At 39.9% G+C, this 16231-nt stretch overlaps 1 protein-coding gene across 41 annotated transcripts in view; it reads right to left on the reverse strand.

Moving 5' to 3' along the window:
- cast (calpastatin) overlaps positions 1–14590 on the reverse strand; it is a 32516-nt gene extending 17926 nt beyond the window's left edge. For 20 of the 41 annotated variants that reach the window (XM_067504037.1, XM_067504048.1, XM_067504040.1 and 17 more), the window contains exon 1: positions 9171–9331. In XM_067504037.1, the coding sequence (XP_067360138.1) occupies positions 9171–9245 (75 nt within the window). In that variant the 5' untranslated portion in view covers positions 9246–9331. Of the gene's footprint in view, positions 1–3175; positions 3341–9170; positions 9332–13814; positions 14046–14434 lie in introns of those variants that run through there. The other 21 variants (XM_067504047.1, XM_067504039.1, XM_067504031.1 and 18 more) reach the window with 14 other exon arrangements.
- Positions 14591–16231: the final 1641 nt, after the last annotated feature.

Raw genomic sequence — 16231 nt, forward strand, 5'->3', positions numbered from 1 at the left:
TAAAACAAAATAAAAAAAGTTAACCATAATTAGGTTAGTGTTAAATCCAGTCCCTTCCTGCAGAAAATCCACAGCTGTGGTTATAAGTTCTTTATGTCAACACAAAGAATTACACTTTATTTCTTTCATTTTATTTTTTTCTAAAGTAAAATATGTCTTGACTGACCATGTGGGTTAGGGGTACACAGACAATGTCACTATATATTTAAGCAACCTTAATATCTTAAGTTAAGTAAACTTTGTGTTTCTCAAGTTCAATTACCTGAGTTAGTTTTACTCATACACAAGATTTATAAACCGATATCAAACTAACTGATAACCTTAAGTTTAGTCTGTAAGGCAGCCGGTGAATGTTCGTTTCAATGTTCGCTTCCAAGCTGAACAAACTTCCTGGCCGGGCTCAGAATGTAATCCATTTTTAAAAAGTTGTCCTAATAGAAATGCATTGCTCTCTGCAAGTCATTCATTTTTGCAGTCAGATTTTTGATTGAGTAAATAAGTAAACAGTAGTAGGATAAGGAGTAGAGTGAGTAAATAACATAAAAAACACAACATTTTAATTGGGGAGATATTGTGTCGATGTTTTGTTCAGGTTTGTTGTTTCAGCGAGACATTTTTTTCATTGTGCTATGTTAGGATGACTAACTTCTAGCTTTAGCTACATGCAGCTTTCATCATACAAACACAATGGTATCACTCTTTAGATCTACCTCACAAAATGAAAAGCCAGTTACTGTGGACACAACACAGAAGACAAGTAGTACTGAAGTTTGTTATTCAGCATTGAGTACAGCAATATATTTTAAAGGAACACTGAAAATGTAGCTTTCCTTTCTCGTCTTCAACACAGTTGCATTTGAAGTCATAAACAATCCATGACTCACTGAGCAGACAAATTACATAATTACAGTACATTATACTTTCTCATACAGAACTTTACATAATAGAGAGCCCCAGGGTCTTTAAACACACATCCTACATATGGAACTGTTCTGTGTTCATTTTAAACTTTATCTTTTTAAATCGAAGGACGCCAGCCAAGAGGATTCGGTGACTTATTTGCCTTTAGTCATATGAGAGCAGTCTGTAAACACAGTCTTGGATGAAAACCATGGAAACCAGACCAACGTGCTGCAATTGCAGTGAGGAGGCCTTTTTTGTGACCATGCTACAGTATAAACAGCACAACAAACACTCAACCATCAGGCCTGGTGTTACTCTGTGTCCCATAAACAACAAGCAGAGGTTAGGTGGCACAGCTACCCACCCAGAAAGCTGACGTCAAAGAACTACAGTACAGTAGGTCCTGAAAACATACATGGACTGTTGCCAACCCAAGAAGAACAGGAAAGGTCGGCTGGGGATTCAAACCAGGGACCTGCTAGCTGAGTTATGGTGCGTGATATTGTAAAGATAAAATGTGCTCTTAAATCAAAGGAGATTTTATTTTGCTGGGATTTTTACTTTTAGGAGCATTTAGTAATCCTCAGCTTGTGATCATCAGTCTAACACTAAAGCAGAGGTTTCAAAATAGAGGGAGCTCTGTTTTCACCTGACATCCACCCATGTGCTTTGCACGCCACGTCTCCACACCACTGCATTCCTACAACTTTATTTTTATCATTATTTTACTTAAATGTAGCGTCATTAAGATACTGGGTCTTTCATAATAATTCTGGTAGAAATTTTTGTCAGAAGAAAAAGATGTAGAATGCGAATTGTTTGCAGAACAAAAGACAGTATTAATCTGGTAACATATTGGCAACTATGTAATGACCAAGTAAAATTAACATTTCCATACAGCACACATCTCACGCAGACAGTGTGTTACTGCTACTGTTGCAGTCAGCGACGTAGCTGATAACAGGACACTGATCAACCTCGTGGTCATTCTGGGAGAGCTGGGCACACGGCCGGATGAAGCTCAAGTGAGTGTGGCCAAAATAGACGCAGCATTTTAGAAATGAACTGTTTCTATCACATGACTTGAACACTAGTGACAGTGCAGTAAGGGAATGTGGATGATGGCAGTATAGTGACATTTCAAACCCTTTCAGCTGTTTCTTTTTATTTCAGTTTGACGAATCACCTTCAGACAGAAACTGCTGATGTGCTCAAAGTTTGTCGCATGAGTCCGTGTTTTGGTTTTACATGGGTATGAGATATGCACATTTGGTAAACATCACCACTCACATTGTTTTCCGCCTGACATTGAACATTAAGAAAACACAAATGCCACATATCCACAGCAGTTAAACCAGCCGCTTTGCCTTTGCTATGAAAACTGATGAGTAACGATGGGCCCCACCCAACAAACCACACACACACAGATGTGAATATGGCTTGGGAAGGGCTCCTTAGCTAGCTGCTAGCAGCTGCTTCAGAAAAAGCACTGGCAGTTTGTGTAAATGGTCAGCAGGGATAATGTGGATCACCTCGCTTTCAGGGCAGGAAGTGACGAAAACTGCAGTCAGTGTTACAAGGCAGGAATATGGAGCACAAGTGTAAAAGTAGCAACGAGGCTAAAGGTAGTTGTGTGACTGATGCAGAGCTACTGTGTATGAGGATGAATAATATTGCTGTAGGGAATATTTTAGAAAGAATACTGGCAAAGCTCTGCTTTCATACTGTGTGTTAGTTTGTACTTCTGCACTCTGACTCCTTAGGAAAAGGAATAAAATGCCATTTCCATAATTCAACTTTGTGTTGCAAACTCATTTTTATTGTAATATGCACTATACTGTCTACTGCGACACGTAACAATAATTAACAAATCTTAGCTTGCTGACATACGGATACATTTAGATTATCAGGGTTTAGAGTTCATGTGAAGCAAATCAATAAAACACTACTGCAGCATCCCTAAAAAGGTTTTTACATTGGCAACAACTGTTTTCAGGGTCCATAAAAGCAACAGCAATGTGGAATCTGTAGTCCTTTGCCAAGATTTCTCAACTTGACATGCCAAAGTCACAAGCTGCTTATGCTCTTAGACACAAAACAGGGTGATTGGCAGTGAAACACATGAACAATAAGCCTCAAACTGTCTGCTCTGATGTACAGCTGTAACAAAGATTCGAAAGGTATCAGCCAAACAGGAAGCACTTGCGCACACACACACACACAACAACATACAGACATTCGAAAAGAACAGGCCTACTGCAAAGATACATACCATAAGTTTGACTGGAAGTGGGTATCCTTTATATATGCTGCTGTGTATTACCAGTATGCTCTCGAGACCAGTTCACCTTAGATTCCCACTGTGGAAACACTTAAATCCACTCTGTATATCAGGCACACGCACATGCACACGTAAACACACATACAGACACACACCCAGCAGTGAAAAACTTGCTGCTCCGCCCTCATGGAAGAGGCACAACAAGTCTGTGCCGCTCAGGCTCTTCCTCCTCAGCCCCCATGCAGAAGAGCAGGCTCAGTCAGATTGGACCGTGTGACACACAAAGACCCACCCACAGCTCACTGCTGGCCGCTCGCTGCCTGCCAGGAAATATAAATAATTCAGCTGAAGCAAAAGTTTGGCCTGGGCTATACGAGCAGGGATGATGCAGTTCGATAACATTGGTGATGGCCTGCAATAAGATGATTGGAGGAAGAGTTATTATGGAGGCAGAGTAGAAGGATGAAGAATTTATGAGGTAGAAGTGGATTTGCTACAGCAGTGCTTTTTGAGTCTGGGTGTGTCTGTCTGAGACTCACTGCTCAGGAATCTAAAACTGCAGAGCCACTGAAACAACCAAGGCAGAGTGTGCGAGGGAGGGGGATCTCGTCACACGTAGTCCAAACCACACCCAAAGACAGGCATAGCAGAGAAAAATGAAAAGCTGCAAATTAGAGGAAAAACAAAGTTGGAAGTAAGGGACCATAAATAAGTTGGTCATTAATGCAGATTTCCCCTGGGGGTCAAAGGTCTCCAAAGTAGCCCCTGAACAAAGAGAGAGCCAGGAAACACTGCTTGTGGAAAGCAGCCAGGAGTTATGCAAGACGTTTAGAAAAACATAGCACCGTAACTTTTTCCTCATGTAATCTTCCTTTACACACACACACACACACACACACACAGTACTGATTAGATAAATATATTTGCTAAAAGTAATTCACAGGCTCTGAACAATATAGAATGCTCCTCGTGCCACAAAACATTTTAATCATGTTATGAAGGGAAAGCTTTGTAAAACAGCGCCCTTCTGTGTATAAAACTACTCACAGCAGTTAGTTGAAAGTGGAGGATTGTGTACTGGATGCATGCATACATTTCTCATCAACAGGAGGGGTTACAAGGGTGAACTCCACTGACCTCCTTTTTAATCTAAAAATGTTTTTCAAAAGATAAACACACCCTTTTCCATTTATCACACACCTGAGCTCTTTTCTAACAGAGACATTCGTCTTTTTTTGGAACCTTTTATTAAAAAGCTCAGGCCACAGCAAAGATCTGCTGCTGTATCTTTGACTAAATGTGCAATTGTGTGTGTGACAACAAATTGTGTGCATTTCTGAAACAACAATTTCAGAAAAAATGCATTGGCTACTTATGCTGGATCCAAATGCCTTACATGGAGACCCCTGGTAACTCTTATCTTTGTTGTCAACTACCGAGCTAAAGCAGATCCACCCACCGAGACATAAGCGACCATTAAGGAGTGTGAAGCTGGAAACAGGAAATACTTCTGTGCTGTTTTCAGGAGTTCACAGGAAACAAAAGAGGGATACTTGCATACAAGTGATCCCAGTAAGAGCATTTTATAATGGTACAACTGGTATATACTGGTATCTGATCATAATCAATAGCAGCCAAAAGGACCATGTTCTTCCACATCCTGCAAGTGACTGTTCAGTTGCCTTTGTGTCTGTTGACTATGAACAAACAAATTAAAAAATGTAGAGCAGAGTAACAACTAGGATTACTTGACAAACCAGACTAACGCTCCCTTGAGAACATTGTGTATTTGTGATTGATCTGAAGTGTGTATGTTGGAAATGGGTCAACGACATTGATGAAGTTATCATTACCAAACGCGTCGGTTTTAGTATTTCAGATACACATCGTTTTTGTTCACGCTCGAGACTCTTATTTCCAAAAACCAAGATTTTATAGTTTTGAATAAAAAATTAATAAAAAGCTTGGTTGGCATCACAGTATCTACAATGTTGATGATCTAAAAACAATAAAATCTAGTAAAATGAAGAGCTACGTGTATTTCTCAGCAGTTCGGGAAGACCAAACTAGAGATAAAACAAGCATGATTACCGGACTATTATTTATTATTATACTCCAAGAGAATGTCGCTGCAGGTCTGCTGGATGTGCAAATATGCAACTATATTATAACATTAACATAACAATGTTTAGCAATCCAGTGCCAGAGTTATGCATCTGTGTGGATTCAAGATCTTCTGAGCCTTCAAGGACAAACAAATAAATCCCATGTACAGCGCAGCAGCTTTTAAGTTTCAGAAAGATCAACAAATTGACATGTTGAACAGCATGGGTCATTAGCATAAAACAAATTGTCAACAACTATTTTTAATCTGGTCGGAAAAAGGTGAACCAACACACTGCATAACAACTACATCAATCTACAACAATCTACATCACCATTCCGAGCGATATCACTAGTTTGACTAAAAATTATTGCTAACCTTTATTTTTCCTAAAATTGTTAAAATTCAATTCATCTGAGTTTTTTTTTAATGTAACAGAAAACCTTAACTACTGTAAATGATAAAAACAAGATGCCTTCTGTATCCATCAATCTAAAAGGTATATTTGTATCACTAGCTCACTTAACACTCAAATATTATAACTCCTATTTAGCAACAATATTTGCAAAAATATATTTTTTTCTTCTTCCCTTCTCCACAGGTTTTAATGTAAATGTCTTACCCCCATGTTGAACTTTACAGAGAAGCAATATTCTTACTTGAATGTTTTTCCTAATGTTTCTGTGCTGATCACTTCACTGCAGACATGAAAGTCAACTAGAGACTTGGAACTTTTTTAGGATTCCATCCTTGTATTATCCAGCTGTCACTGGGTGAGAGGCGGGGCACTGTACACGCTGGTCATGTCACATAGAGAGGCCTCACAAACCTACAGCTAATTTTTAGAGTCACTATTAGCCTACAGTACCATGCATGTCTTCAGACTGTGGGAGGAAACCATGCAAGCACAAGGAGAACATGCAAACCCCACACAGGAAGGCCACAGCCAGCAGGTGGATTCAAACCACCTACTGTAGCTGTGAGGCAGCAGCACGGACCACTCCACCATAATGCTGCCTGCTGGAGATTCCATTACAGTCAATACAGTTTTTTTTGTTTGTTTGTTTGTTTTTTTAAAGGTGTCACAACATTCCCTCGTAATGCATGTTGAGGTTCAGGCTTATTTAAAGTCTGCAACTCATTGACTTAGGGTGTGTGCAGATTGTGTTAAGAAGATAGGAAATCTGAGATATGAGAGTTGTAACTGAAGCCAGATGACATAATATGCTTTCATCTGTCTATATTCTTATCTAAAGTGGTCAAAAAGGCAAAACCATCTGAATTTTTTAACCCTCCAGTTTTTTAATCAGATTAAAGGTCAAATTCTAAGTACTGACCAGGGAGAATGTCCTTCTCTGGTTGGTTATCTCCCCCTACGCTGCTGCAGGTCCATGTACCTCCACTAAATTTAGCTGCACGTTCCCCTCAGTTTGTTGACACACACTCATCACACTAGAAACACGGATCTTTCTCCACTTACCTCCAGCATCTAATGTCAATATACATGGTTTGCTCAGGCCTGTGTCTTATATTTGCACAAAAGCGTAAACAAACTCTTAAACCTCAAACTCACAAGCTCTTTGCTACGTGAAAAAAAAAAAATACAAAAGAACCTCATTAATGTCAAGATATAGTTGGGACTTGTTGGCAATTTTTTAAATGAGCTCCTAATAATCACATGCTTGTTGACATGTCATCACCAACTTTAGTCAACACATAAAAGTGGAAAACCTTCAGGCGTTGATTTGAATTAGTACCCAGTAGTACCAGTAATCTCAAACATTATATGGCCTTCCAGTAAGTGTCAACCTGCTCGGTTTTCATTACGTTTCCTTACTTGTTGGGACAAATATCATGCAAGTACATGCATCAGCTTTTCTTCAAGCATGGCAAATGTCAACAGACAGTAGAGTACTAAGAGAGTTTGAGGCAGAACAACAACTTACTGGAGCACAATTCTCAGGTGAGCCCACAGGCCTGGACACTCTCCCAGATTTACTTTTATATAACTGACGTGACAAAAGCCTGAGAGGAATTGGATCATCAGCTGAGCTCAAGCCAAACTGACAGGGAAATGAGAAATCTGACTGCACAAATATCAATGACGAGTGCTGGTAAATGACATGCAGCTTGCTGATGGGATAAACTCCACCACGTTCAACAGGAAATGGAAAGATAATATTTGGTTGTGCTGGATATATGTCAACAAAAACATTTATGTACTTATGCTTACTCTTTCCACACACACACTGCCCAAGGCTTATTGCACCACATGATGGACCATCTCATCAATACGACTGATTCCTTTGCACAGAGTTGAGCTCACGTTAACCGTCCCAGCTGGTGGTGACTTATAACCAAGTATAACACAGACGTTTTCATTTCCTGACAGAGGAAGACTACCCAACATCACTTTTATTTGAGCAGTTGGGTCAGCAGATTCTCATTTAGTAAAGACTGAACACTGATCTTTACCTACTAAGCCCCATGTGCGATATAGCTGGGACATTTTGTTTTTGTCTTTTTTAAAAGGGCGCAACACAAACAAAAGCAAACAAAAGTGTTGGAAACTAACTCAACAGCTGTGCTGAAGTAAAATGTATAGGGTTTTTATTTACCCATTTCTGAATCTCCGCTGCACTTAGGAGACAAATGGCATAAATTTCATGCTCAAATATTTGACAGCTATGCTTTTTAATTTTAATTTTTTTTTAATGTTTCACAAGGAGGGCTTCTTGCTTTTAGCAAGTAATGACTGGAAAACTTTTTACATCATGGCAAATAAAATAAGATTTTAATTAAAATGGAAAGATATAGTAAAACTGTACTAAACTGTGCTCTCAGACATAATTCTCATTCCAAAAGCACTGCAGTGCTACAATAGCAAAGCATGGAAACATAGGTGTCAATGTGGAGACGTCCACTCAGCTCCTGATAGATGTGAGTATTTGACAAAGAAGAAATGTACTGGATTTGTGTTATCTTACACTATTGTCTTCTTATCTCTCTGAGACTGTGTTCTAAGGATTATGCATGTGCAGTGAAGATATGTTTAGCCACTGACCATTTCCTGTCTTTCTAATGATTATGGTGCCAAATAAGAAAGAAATGTGGGGGAGGCAGAATGTTCCAGCTCAGTGCTGGGAAATCTTGGCCCAAAACAAAACAAAACTCTACTCATCAAAAATCTATGGGTCTTACGGTTAATTCCTTCTAACAGGACACATTTGGCATTTAACCTTTAACACATAAAGTGAGTCAGCGCAAACTACCACAGCACTGATAACAAAGAACTGACATGAGAAACTTAAACAACAGTTAATGACGCTAAGGGGACAGCGTATGACCTACACTTTATGCAATTTGAAGTTGTGCAAAGAAAGAAAGTCAAAGTTTATTCCAGCTACACACCCTTTCAGACTGCTCCATCTGTTTCTGCAGATTATCACAGGAGAATGCTATTTGGGCGAGCCAGAAAAATCAAAACCCTTTCCTGTGAAACACTGAACAAAACTTGATGTTCCTTTGAGTCAAAGAAACTACAATCCTAGCACAGATCTGTCACTTTTCCCATTTGTTTAGAGCTTGTTCGAACTGTTAGCAAACACAGCAGACCTTGTTCCAGCCTTGGCCTAATGTCTAACAACTATAAAAGCTTGCAGAGGCTGACCGGGAGACTCACACATTCCTGCAGAGAAGAGAGGACTAACTTGGACTGGAGCCAAGACTGTTTTTCCTCCTGAACCAGCCTAAGAGATCATGTCATATTTTTATTAGCAGGCCAACTAATATTCAGCAAACAAAACAAACACGGATCTTTTTGGATTATTTGTACCACATGACCACATAAGCACAAACACGCACAGATTCCTTTGCACACACCTGCTCCTCCACCGCTACATCCTGCAAGGCCGGGGTGTCCCGTGGGCCTCGGATCCAGCTCAGTAACTGCCCCATGTTAGCTGAATGTGCCTCCGAGTGTATGTGTGTGTGTCAGCCTCTGGCTTGTCTGTCGGCTGCCAGCATGTTTCCAACAGGCAGGGAAAGGGAATGAGAGAGAAGGGGGAGGGCAGAAGGAGGCGTGGTTGGAGAGCAGAGGAGGCAGGGGGAGGTCCTTACTGTCTGTGCTATAATAGGAAGTGAACTGACTGCAAACTGACTCCAGAGGCACAACATATGAGCTGCTTCTCAGGGAAATAGAAACTCCTTTAACACACCCACACAGACACACACCTATGTACAAACTCCTAATGTGCGTGTGGCAGTGAAAGTTGGCTTGTGCAATGCCCTTGGCTGTCTAATTGCCTGTAAGAATTAAAGGAGGGGCCAGGTTTGAGTTTTATGTTGCATGTGTCTGTCAAATATCTGCTAAGACAGATAAGGCCAAGCTGAAAATTGTATCCTCTATTACAGCAACGGGACCTCTTAAAGATAAATGGCAGGGAGTGGCACTGATTAGACCCTGGATATTTCCCAGAATAAAGCTGTGGCATGCACCATTTAATATGATTGTGTGCATGAAAAAAAGCCTGGGCAACAGCAAATACTTGAAGAAAAAGGAATTTAGGGAGTGTTTTTTATGAAACACATGATTGATTTGCTAAAACTTAGGGAATGGGTGTTGGCTTTCTGAAGCTATGGTACCTTTGTGAGATAGAAGTGGAACAGATTATATACCCCCTTCTGCTATGCCGCAGAATACTATACATACTTTAGATAGTGTGACAGAAATACAGCCAGTTATGTATGACACCATTTGTTTTTCATTTGCTTTAAAAGATTATTTAAATTCCAGCCATATCTCTGAGGTTCACCTCACCTGTGACTTGGGTGTATCATCTAACCTATTGAGCAGTTACAGGGTGGAGTGTGGAGACAATGAAGCCTTTGAATGAGTCACTGTCAAGCCTGAGTGCCTTGCCTTTCACCTAAAACGTGTTTTAGTAGCACACCTCAACAAAATATGAAAAATAATAAACTTTTCGGACCGTGAGTTTAAACCAGCTTGACACGAACGTCCTGTTTCTTGCAGCACACAGACTGATTGGTTAAAGAGTCACTAAAAGGTAAAAGTCTAGGTGGAGCTGTGAGCTGTCTCTTTAATTATGTTGTTTATTTACCCAAATAAAACATACAGCACACACACTGGTATCTTTACCACAGAGAACTAGGCATGCAGAAAGATTCAACCAAATACAATTCATTAGTTGGTGTGTGTGTTTGGGGGGTAAGGGAGAGAGCTGACGCAATATGTGCATGAAGTTATTTTGACAGGAGATGCTTGAGTTGATGTGTCTTATTTAATCAGTAGACCATAAGTCGAGAGTAGAGTAGACCATAGGGCAGACACGTAAAGGCAAACAGATAATATCATGGTAAACATTAGGTTACGTTCCAAGACCAAGGAGCAGGCAGAGGTAATAGCATAGGTTCTGATGAAAGTGAAGGCAAAAGAACTTGCAGGAACCTGGCTTTAGTTTCCCCAAAATATACTCCTCACTCTTGGAATCTAATGCTAACCATTAACAATAATGCAGTGAGTGAAAGATCTGAGTGTGTAATTCAAAGTTTAGGAAAGTCTACACAGAACGTGTCCAAACACCAGTGGACACTCAAACACTGGTTCATTCTCCCTACAACAAACACAGCAAGGCCAGTAAACCTGCTGTGTAGTGTTTGTCTACAGCTAAATCTGAAGAAATCTCTGCTTGTGAATTCAAATAACAAATCCTGCACACTAACCTACACTATAATATTTACTAATATACTGTACTAGGTTTTCCCCTCCCCAGCTGTCCAGTGCCCGGTAGAAATTGGGGAGGGTTGCGTCAGGAAGGGCATCCGGCGTAAAAACTGTGCCAAAATCAACATGCGGACAATGATCCGCTGGGGCGACCCTGACCTTGCGGGATAAGCCGAAAGGACTGTACTAGGTTTTGGTCTGTTCCCTCTTAATCTATTAATTGTTGAAGGAATCCAATCAAATGTTACATTTATGTTAATGTATGCCCTTCTCAAGAAAAAAAAAAAAAAACCTACACTACAAAATTAATGGAAAACCTATCTGGGACACAAGGTACTTCTGTAACTTCCCAAACACTAATCTGAAGTTGTTGCACTTATGGCATTTTGTGGTTTGTTTGTTTGTTTTTTTAACTGTAAACCTGAAATTATCAGATCTGCACAAAAAGATTCAGCCTAGTAAAAAGAACAACTGATAGACTTCATATGTAAAACTACAAAGTACTACCCCTCTCAAACGCTGCATCACCTACTGTACACTGGGCCTTTTCTGTCTAACATTTAAACAGTTTTCGGAGTTTCTAAAAAGCTGGAGAACTCCTAAGCCTGTGTGAGACCATAGTAAAAATAAAGCTGGCTAATAATAAAGATAGAAGTAGCTCAGGAATTTCTAGTGAGATAAATGAGCTAAAAAAAAGTGAGTACAACAGCTAAGTTCAACCTGGCCAATTCCATATATAAGAGATGGTTTAAGCACTGAAGCTGCAAAGTTATATTTTTATGCCATGATAATGTCTCATTTGACATATTGTCTCATAAGTTAGTCACAAACCTGTAACACAACCAAAACACCAAACCAAGTTTACAACAGGCTCTGGGTAAACATTACATTAACATTGCAGGATTTTACACAAACATGTCCTTTTAAGTTGGGGACAACACTGTAAAACTTAGAGTTGCCAGCTTGGTTTTTCCACAACTCCACAGTCTGGCTCCACCACCTCTGAGTTTTTAGATGAGGAGAAGTTCATTTAGCCAGTCAGCGTTCTCAGTGAGAGCTGCGAGCATAACTCTTAGCTCTCACCTTACCACAATTCTCCCAACTTACCATAGTTCTGCCTTTTGTTTTTCTGTTCATCATGTATTGGTTTGTAGGTACTCAGTTTATGAGTCTTATCCTCTTTATGCTTGCATAATTGGTATGTGGTGACTTTTACTGTGCTGTTTGTAAGAATACTCTTAAGTGTTTGTTCATTTGAGTTATGTTAGGTTTTATTTATTTTCTGTCATTGTGTTTTACTTGCCATGTAAACACTCTGCCCAGGGACTACAGTTGCAAATTAACTAAACAGCTATTACTGGCATATTTACAGAAATGTTGATTAATGTGCATTACCCCTGTTCAAATATACAAATAAAGTATAGTAAAGTTAGACTAAGGGGAAATGTTTTTACAGTTGCTCAATAACAGAACGGTCAGTAAACAAATGACTACATTTCATAATCACTGCACATAAGTAACAAAACAAAAAAAAAAAACCCCAAGGTCACAAGTGTTCGGGTATTTAGGAAGTAAAACACAAGAGCAGTAAAGTACCTCCTCATATCATCAGGTCTGAGTCAACTGCCAAGGGAGACAAACACATTTTCAGGTTGTTTTCCCTGTGCATACACTGCAATCCAATATTTACATCTGAAAGATATCATGCAAATGTGCCACATTGTCGCTTTAATGTTTCCGACTTGGAGCCTGTTTTTTCTAATTCCTAAAGTTTTCAGTATAAATAATTTGAGATATGTCATGATTACGCGACATTGTTAACTGTTTACACCTATCCACATCTCCAGACAGTGGGAAGAAACCAGAGCACCTGGAGAAAAGCAAACATCACCCAGGAAAGCAGCGCCATTGCACCAGCAGGCAGACAGAGTAACTAGTTAATCAGTAGGAGGGAGATGGTTTTCACTCGCATTTTTGTTTTCATCTGTTCAAAGTGATTTTAAATGGACGACATTACAGTTAAAATTCAGGTCTTTAAACCAAAATTTAAAAACATTCCACAAATCCTTTGTCTTTTCTTGGATTATCTTTCCTCTACGTGTCTTAAATGTCAGTAGATATCCTCTGTTTTAGTTTTTTTTTAATATATTTAATTTAAAACCAATGTGCTGCAGAGGTTTCTGTGGATTTTTTAAAGAATCGAGCTTTTTCTTCTCGGGCACTCAAGTGCATCTATGAAATAGCAGCACGGGGTAAAGCAGCACTTTGCCACTGTAGGATGCTGCTGTGTAAGTGCACAGACATGGAGGGCTGAATGACACAGGATGCAGAGATTTCAACCTCTTGTGGTGGTGAATTCCAAATGTCTTAAGAAGTAAACTGTTGCTCTGACATCTATATGAAAGTCCAACACCATCAACCAAACAAAGCAAACATGGTCAGGTCATAAATGTGTTAGGTGCTTTGTTATACTGAAGTATTTGTATGAGCAAATAAGTCGTTTAAATAGTAAGATTTCTTCGTTATTTGTGAATTAATTTGGGACGTCCATCAATATTTGAGATTAATCCAAAACTGGGTGTGTATTAAAGCCTCGCTCAGTTTAATAGTCACACACCCTCACAGTAAATTGATTCAAGTTGTCTGGTGCAGCCTAAGCCAGGTGTTATAGATCATTCAACGACAGGCGAGTCGTAGCTGCAGAAACTTTGCAGCTGCCCAATTTGCTTTAAGGATTGTTTTTACGTGTATCGCCAGAAGGTGAAAGAAAGAAATGTACTCACAACACTATTCCAATATGCTGCATACGCCATGGAGGATCAGAAGGAAAAGAAACACCACCCAGAAAGAAAGTTTCAACACCGCACTTCCACCCTCTCCTGTCCTGACTGCAAGCTCGCTGCTGTCATACCAACGTTAGGGTGTGAGCCACTCCCCAAACTTCAGCCTATTATCACTCTAAACTCTTCATCCAACTCAAAGAGTTCAGAAAAGTCCTTCTTCATCAGAGTGATCGGGCTCTTCCGCATAACGAAAGACTAATCAGGCACTGACCTGTACATACTGTTCACTCACTCCCACTCCCATCCCCACCCCCATCCCCACCCGATGCTTATGAGATCACCTCTTAACTCTGCGTAGGCAACACCGATTATCATAAAAACTTTAAAATTTACAATAAGGTCGAATTTAAGTTAAAACAAAACTATCCAATTAAATAATTTGCCAAAAAGATGTCATTTCCCGTTTTTCAGCCAGACCACAAACACTCGGCTGCAGACGTTTTCATAAAAGCTCCGTAACTCCCCTATCAACGCTAACATTCGTGTAAACGTGTAACAATTTTTATCATATACTTGGAACTTTGAAAATGTTCACATCCATTTTAAAAAAGGAAACCTACCTCATTTGCCTCCTTTGTGTTTTTGTTACTGCTGTTACGTCTCTTCTTGTGCGGCATCTTTAAAGATACAAATAGATGAAGTTCTTAAGGTCACTAGCTGTGCTCCCTCGGTGCTGTTGGAAATAAAAGACAAAGCTGATCAGCCCGTTAGTTAAAAAAAAAAAAAAAAAGGGGGGGGGGGAAGAAAAAAGGTGCCCCTCCCGCTGACAAGACTTTCGAGTTTGATTTACGAAGTAGCTGGCATTGGCAAAATGTTTTGCATGCTTGTGTTTGAACTGTGTGTGTGCGTGTGCGCACGTCTGTCTGTGTGCCTATTTAAGATCTGCAACAAGCAAGGCTATCAGACAGGTGTTCCCCGTCAGTGTGATGTGACACAAAGACTCGTCCTCCCACAGTAGTGACTGACAGAGCTGACACACGTTTTATCATTTGAAGAGAGCAAAGGGCCCAGAGCGAACTCTGCTACTGATTCATATAAACTACAATACGTGCGTGGTTTGATCCACTTGTATAGATGATGACATATCTTTGTGCTTCAAACTTAAAATAAACTTACAATACATATATTCTGCGGAAACAACTCACAGTCAGGGACACCACACCTCAGGAAAAGTTGAGTCAGAGCTGCTGCTGATGTCCTTTTTCTCCCTGAGAGCTGGAGACTTTTTGAAAAGCATCACTGCCCCCTGGAGGCTGGAACCGGGACCGTGCGAGGCGCCACAAAAATAGGCCTGAACAGTCCAAGGGCAAGAGACATTCCGGCCTTTTGTAAACGTGAAACAGCATGTTAGAAAATAAAAGCACACTCACACTGCTGGATGGGTTTATACAGACCAACATCACAAATCATCAAAATGGGGTTAAACAGATTCTGATTGCAGAGGCATTAACTCATCAAAGTCTCCTGTGTCCAACACTGAACAATTCTTGAACGGTGAAAAAGTTGCTTCAGCTCAGCCACATGCTGAACCTGTGTCCACGAACATGTGTTTAAATATTTTGCAGACAGCTTTCTATAATCTGTTACATGAGAACTGATAGTGAACACGTAAAACCATTGCAACATATCATCTTGTATGGATGACCAGTAGGTTGCGCAATGGTGAGTAAAAAAAAACAATTACATTTTTTAAATTCAACACAAATTCTTCACAAACCTTTACTAAGGTGTAACCTGATCTAGCACCTCTCTCTCCAACACAATCCCCCACCCTCTTTTTTTATTATTGTTGTTTTTGAAAAAGGTGAACCTATTTTCTAATAAGGAACCGTTTCTTTTAAAAGAAACTGTCAGAGAAACTAAAAGGAAGATTCAAAAGAAAGCGTCAAACCAACCAGTCCTAATTGGAAGAGTAACTGAGTCTTCAGTGTCCATTACCATGGTGCCTGTCAGTGTGACCTTCATAGGTCCTGATAACAGTCTGAACCCTGTCACTGCCCCTCATCAAAGAACTGTTTCCTCAGTCTATCACCTGCAACGTGAAGCCAATCTGACTCACGATGTAATGACATTTGTGCAGCATCCACTGATAACCAGTGACATTTGTACAACATGAGTCAAACTTTAGTGACCTGAAAGAGTGAAAATAGATTGTTCCATAAAGTCCTTTTGTTTTGTCCCCAGAATGAATCATATTTTTCACAACTGAAGTTATGAGCCTTTAAAAAGAAAGTGGGGCTTTTGCTCAAACAACCAGAGGATGTGCTCAGCTGCACAACCATTAACAGCAAGCAAGACAAATACTTGAAACCACCAGTGAAAGGACGGTACTGTAGCAAATACTTTATTTTGCTTGC

The sequence above is a fragment of the Channa argus genome, chromosome 5 (genome assembly GCF_033026475.1).
Source record: "Channa argus isolate prfri chromosome 5, Channa argus male v1.0, whole genome shotgun sequence".
Lineage (NCBI taxonomy): Eukaryota > Metazoa > Chordata > Actinopteri > Anabantiformes > Channidae > Channa > Channa argus.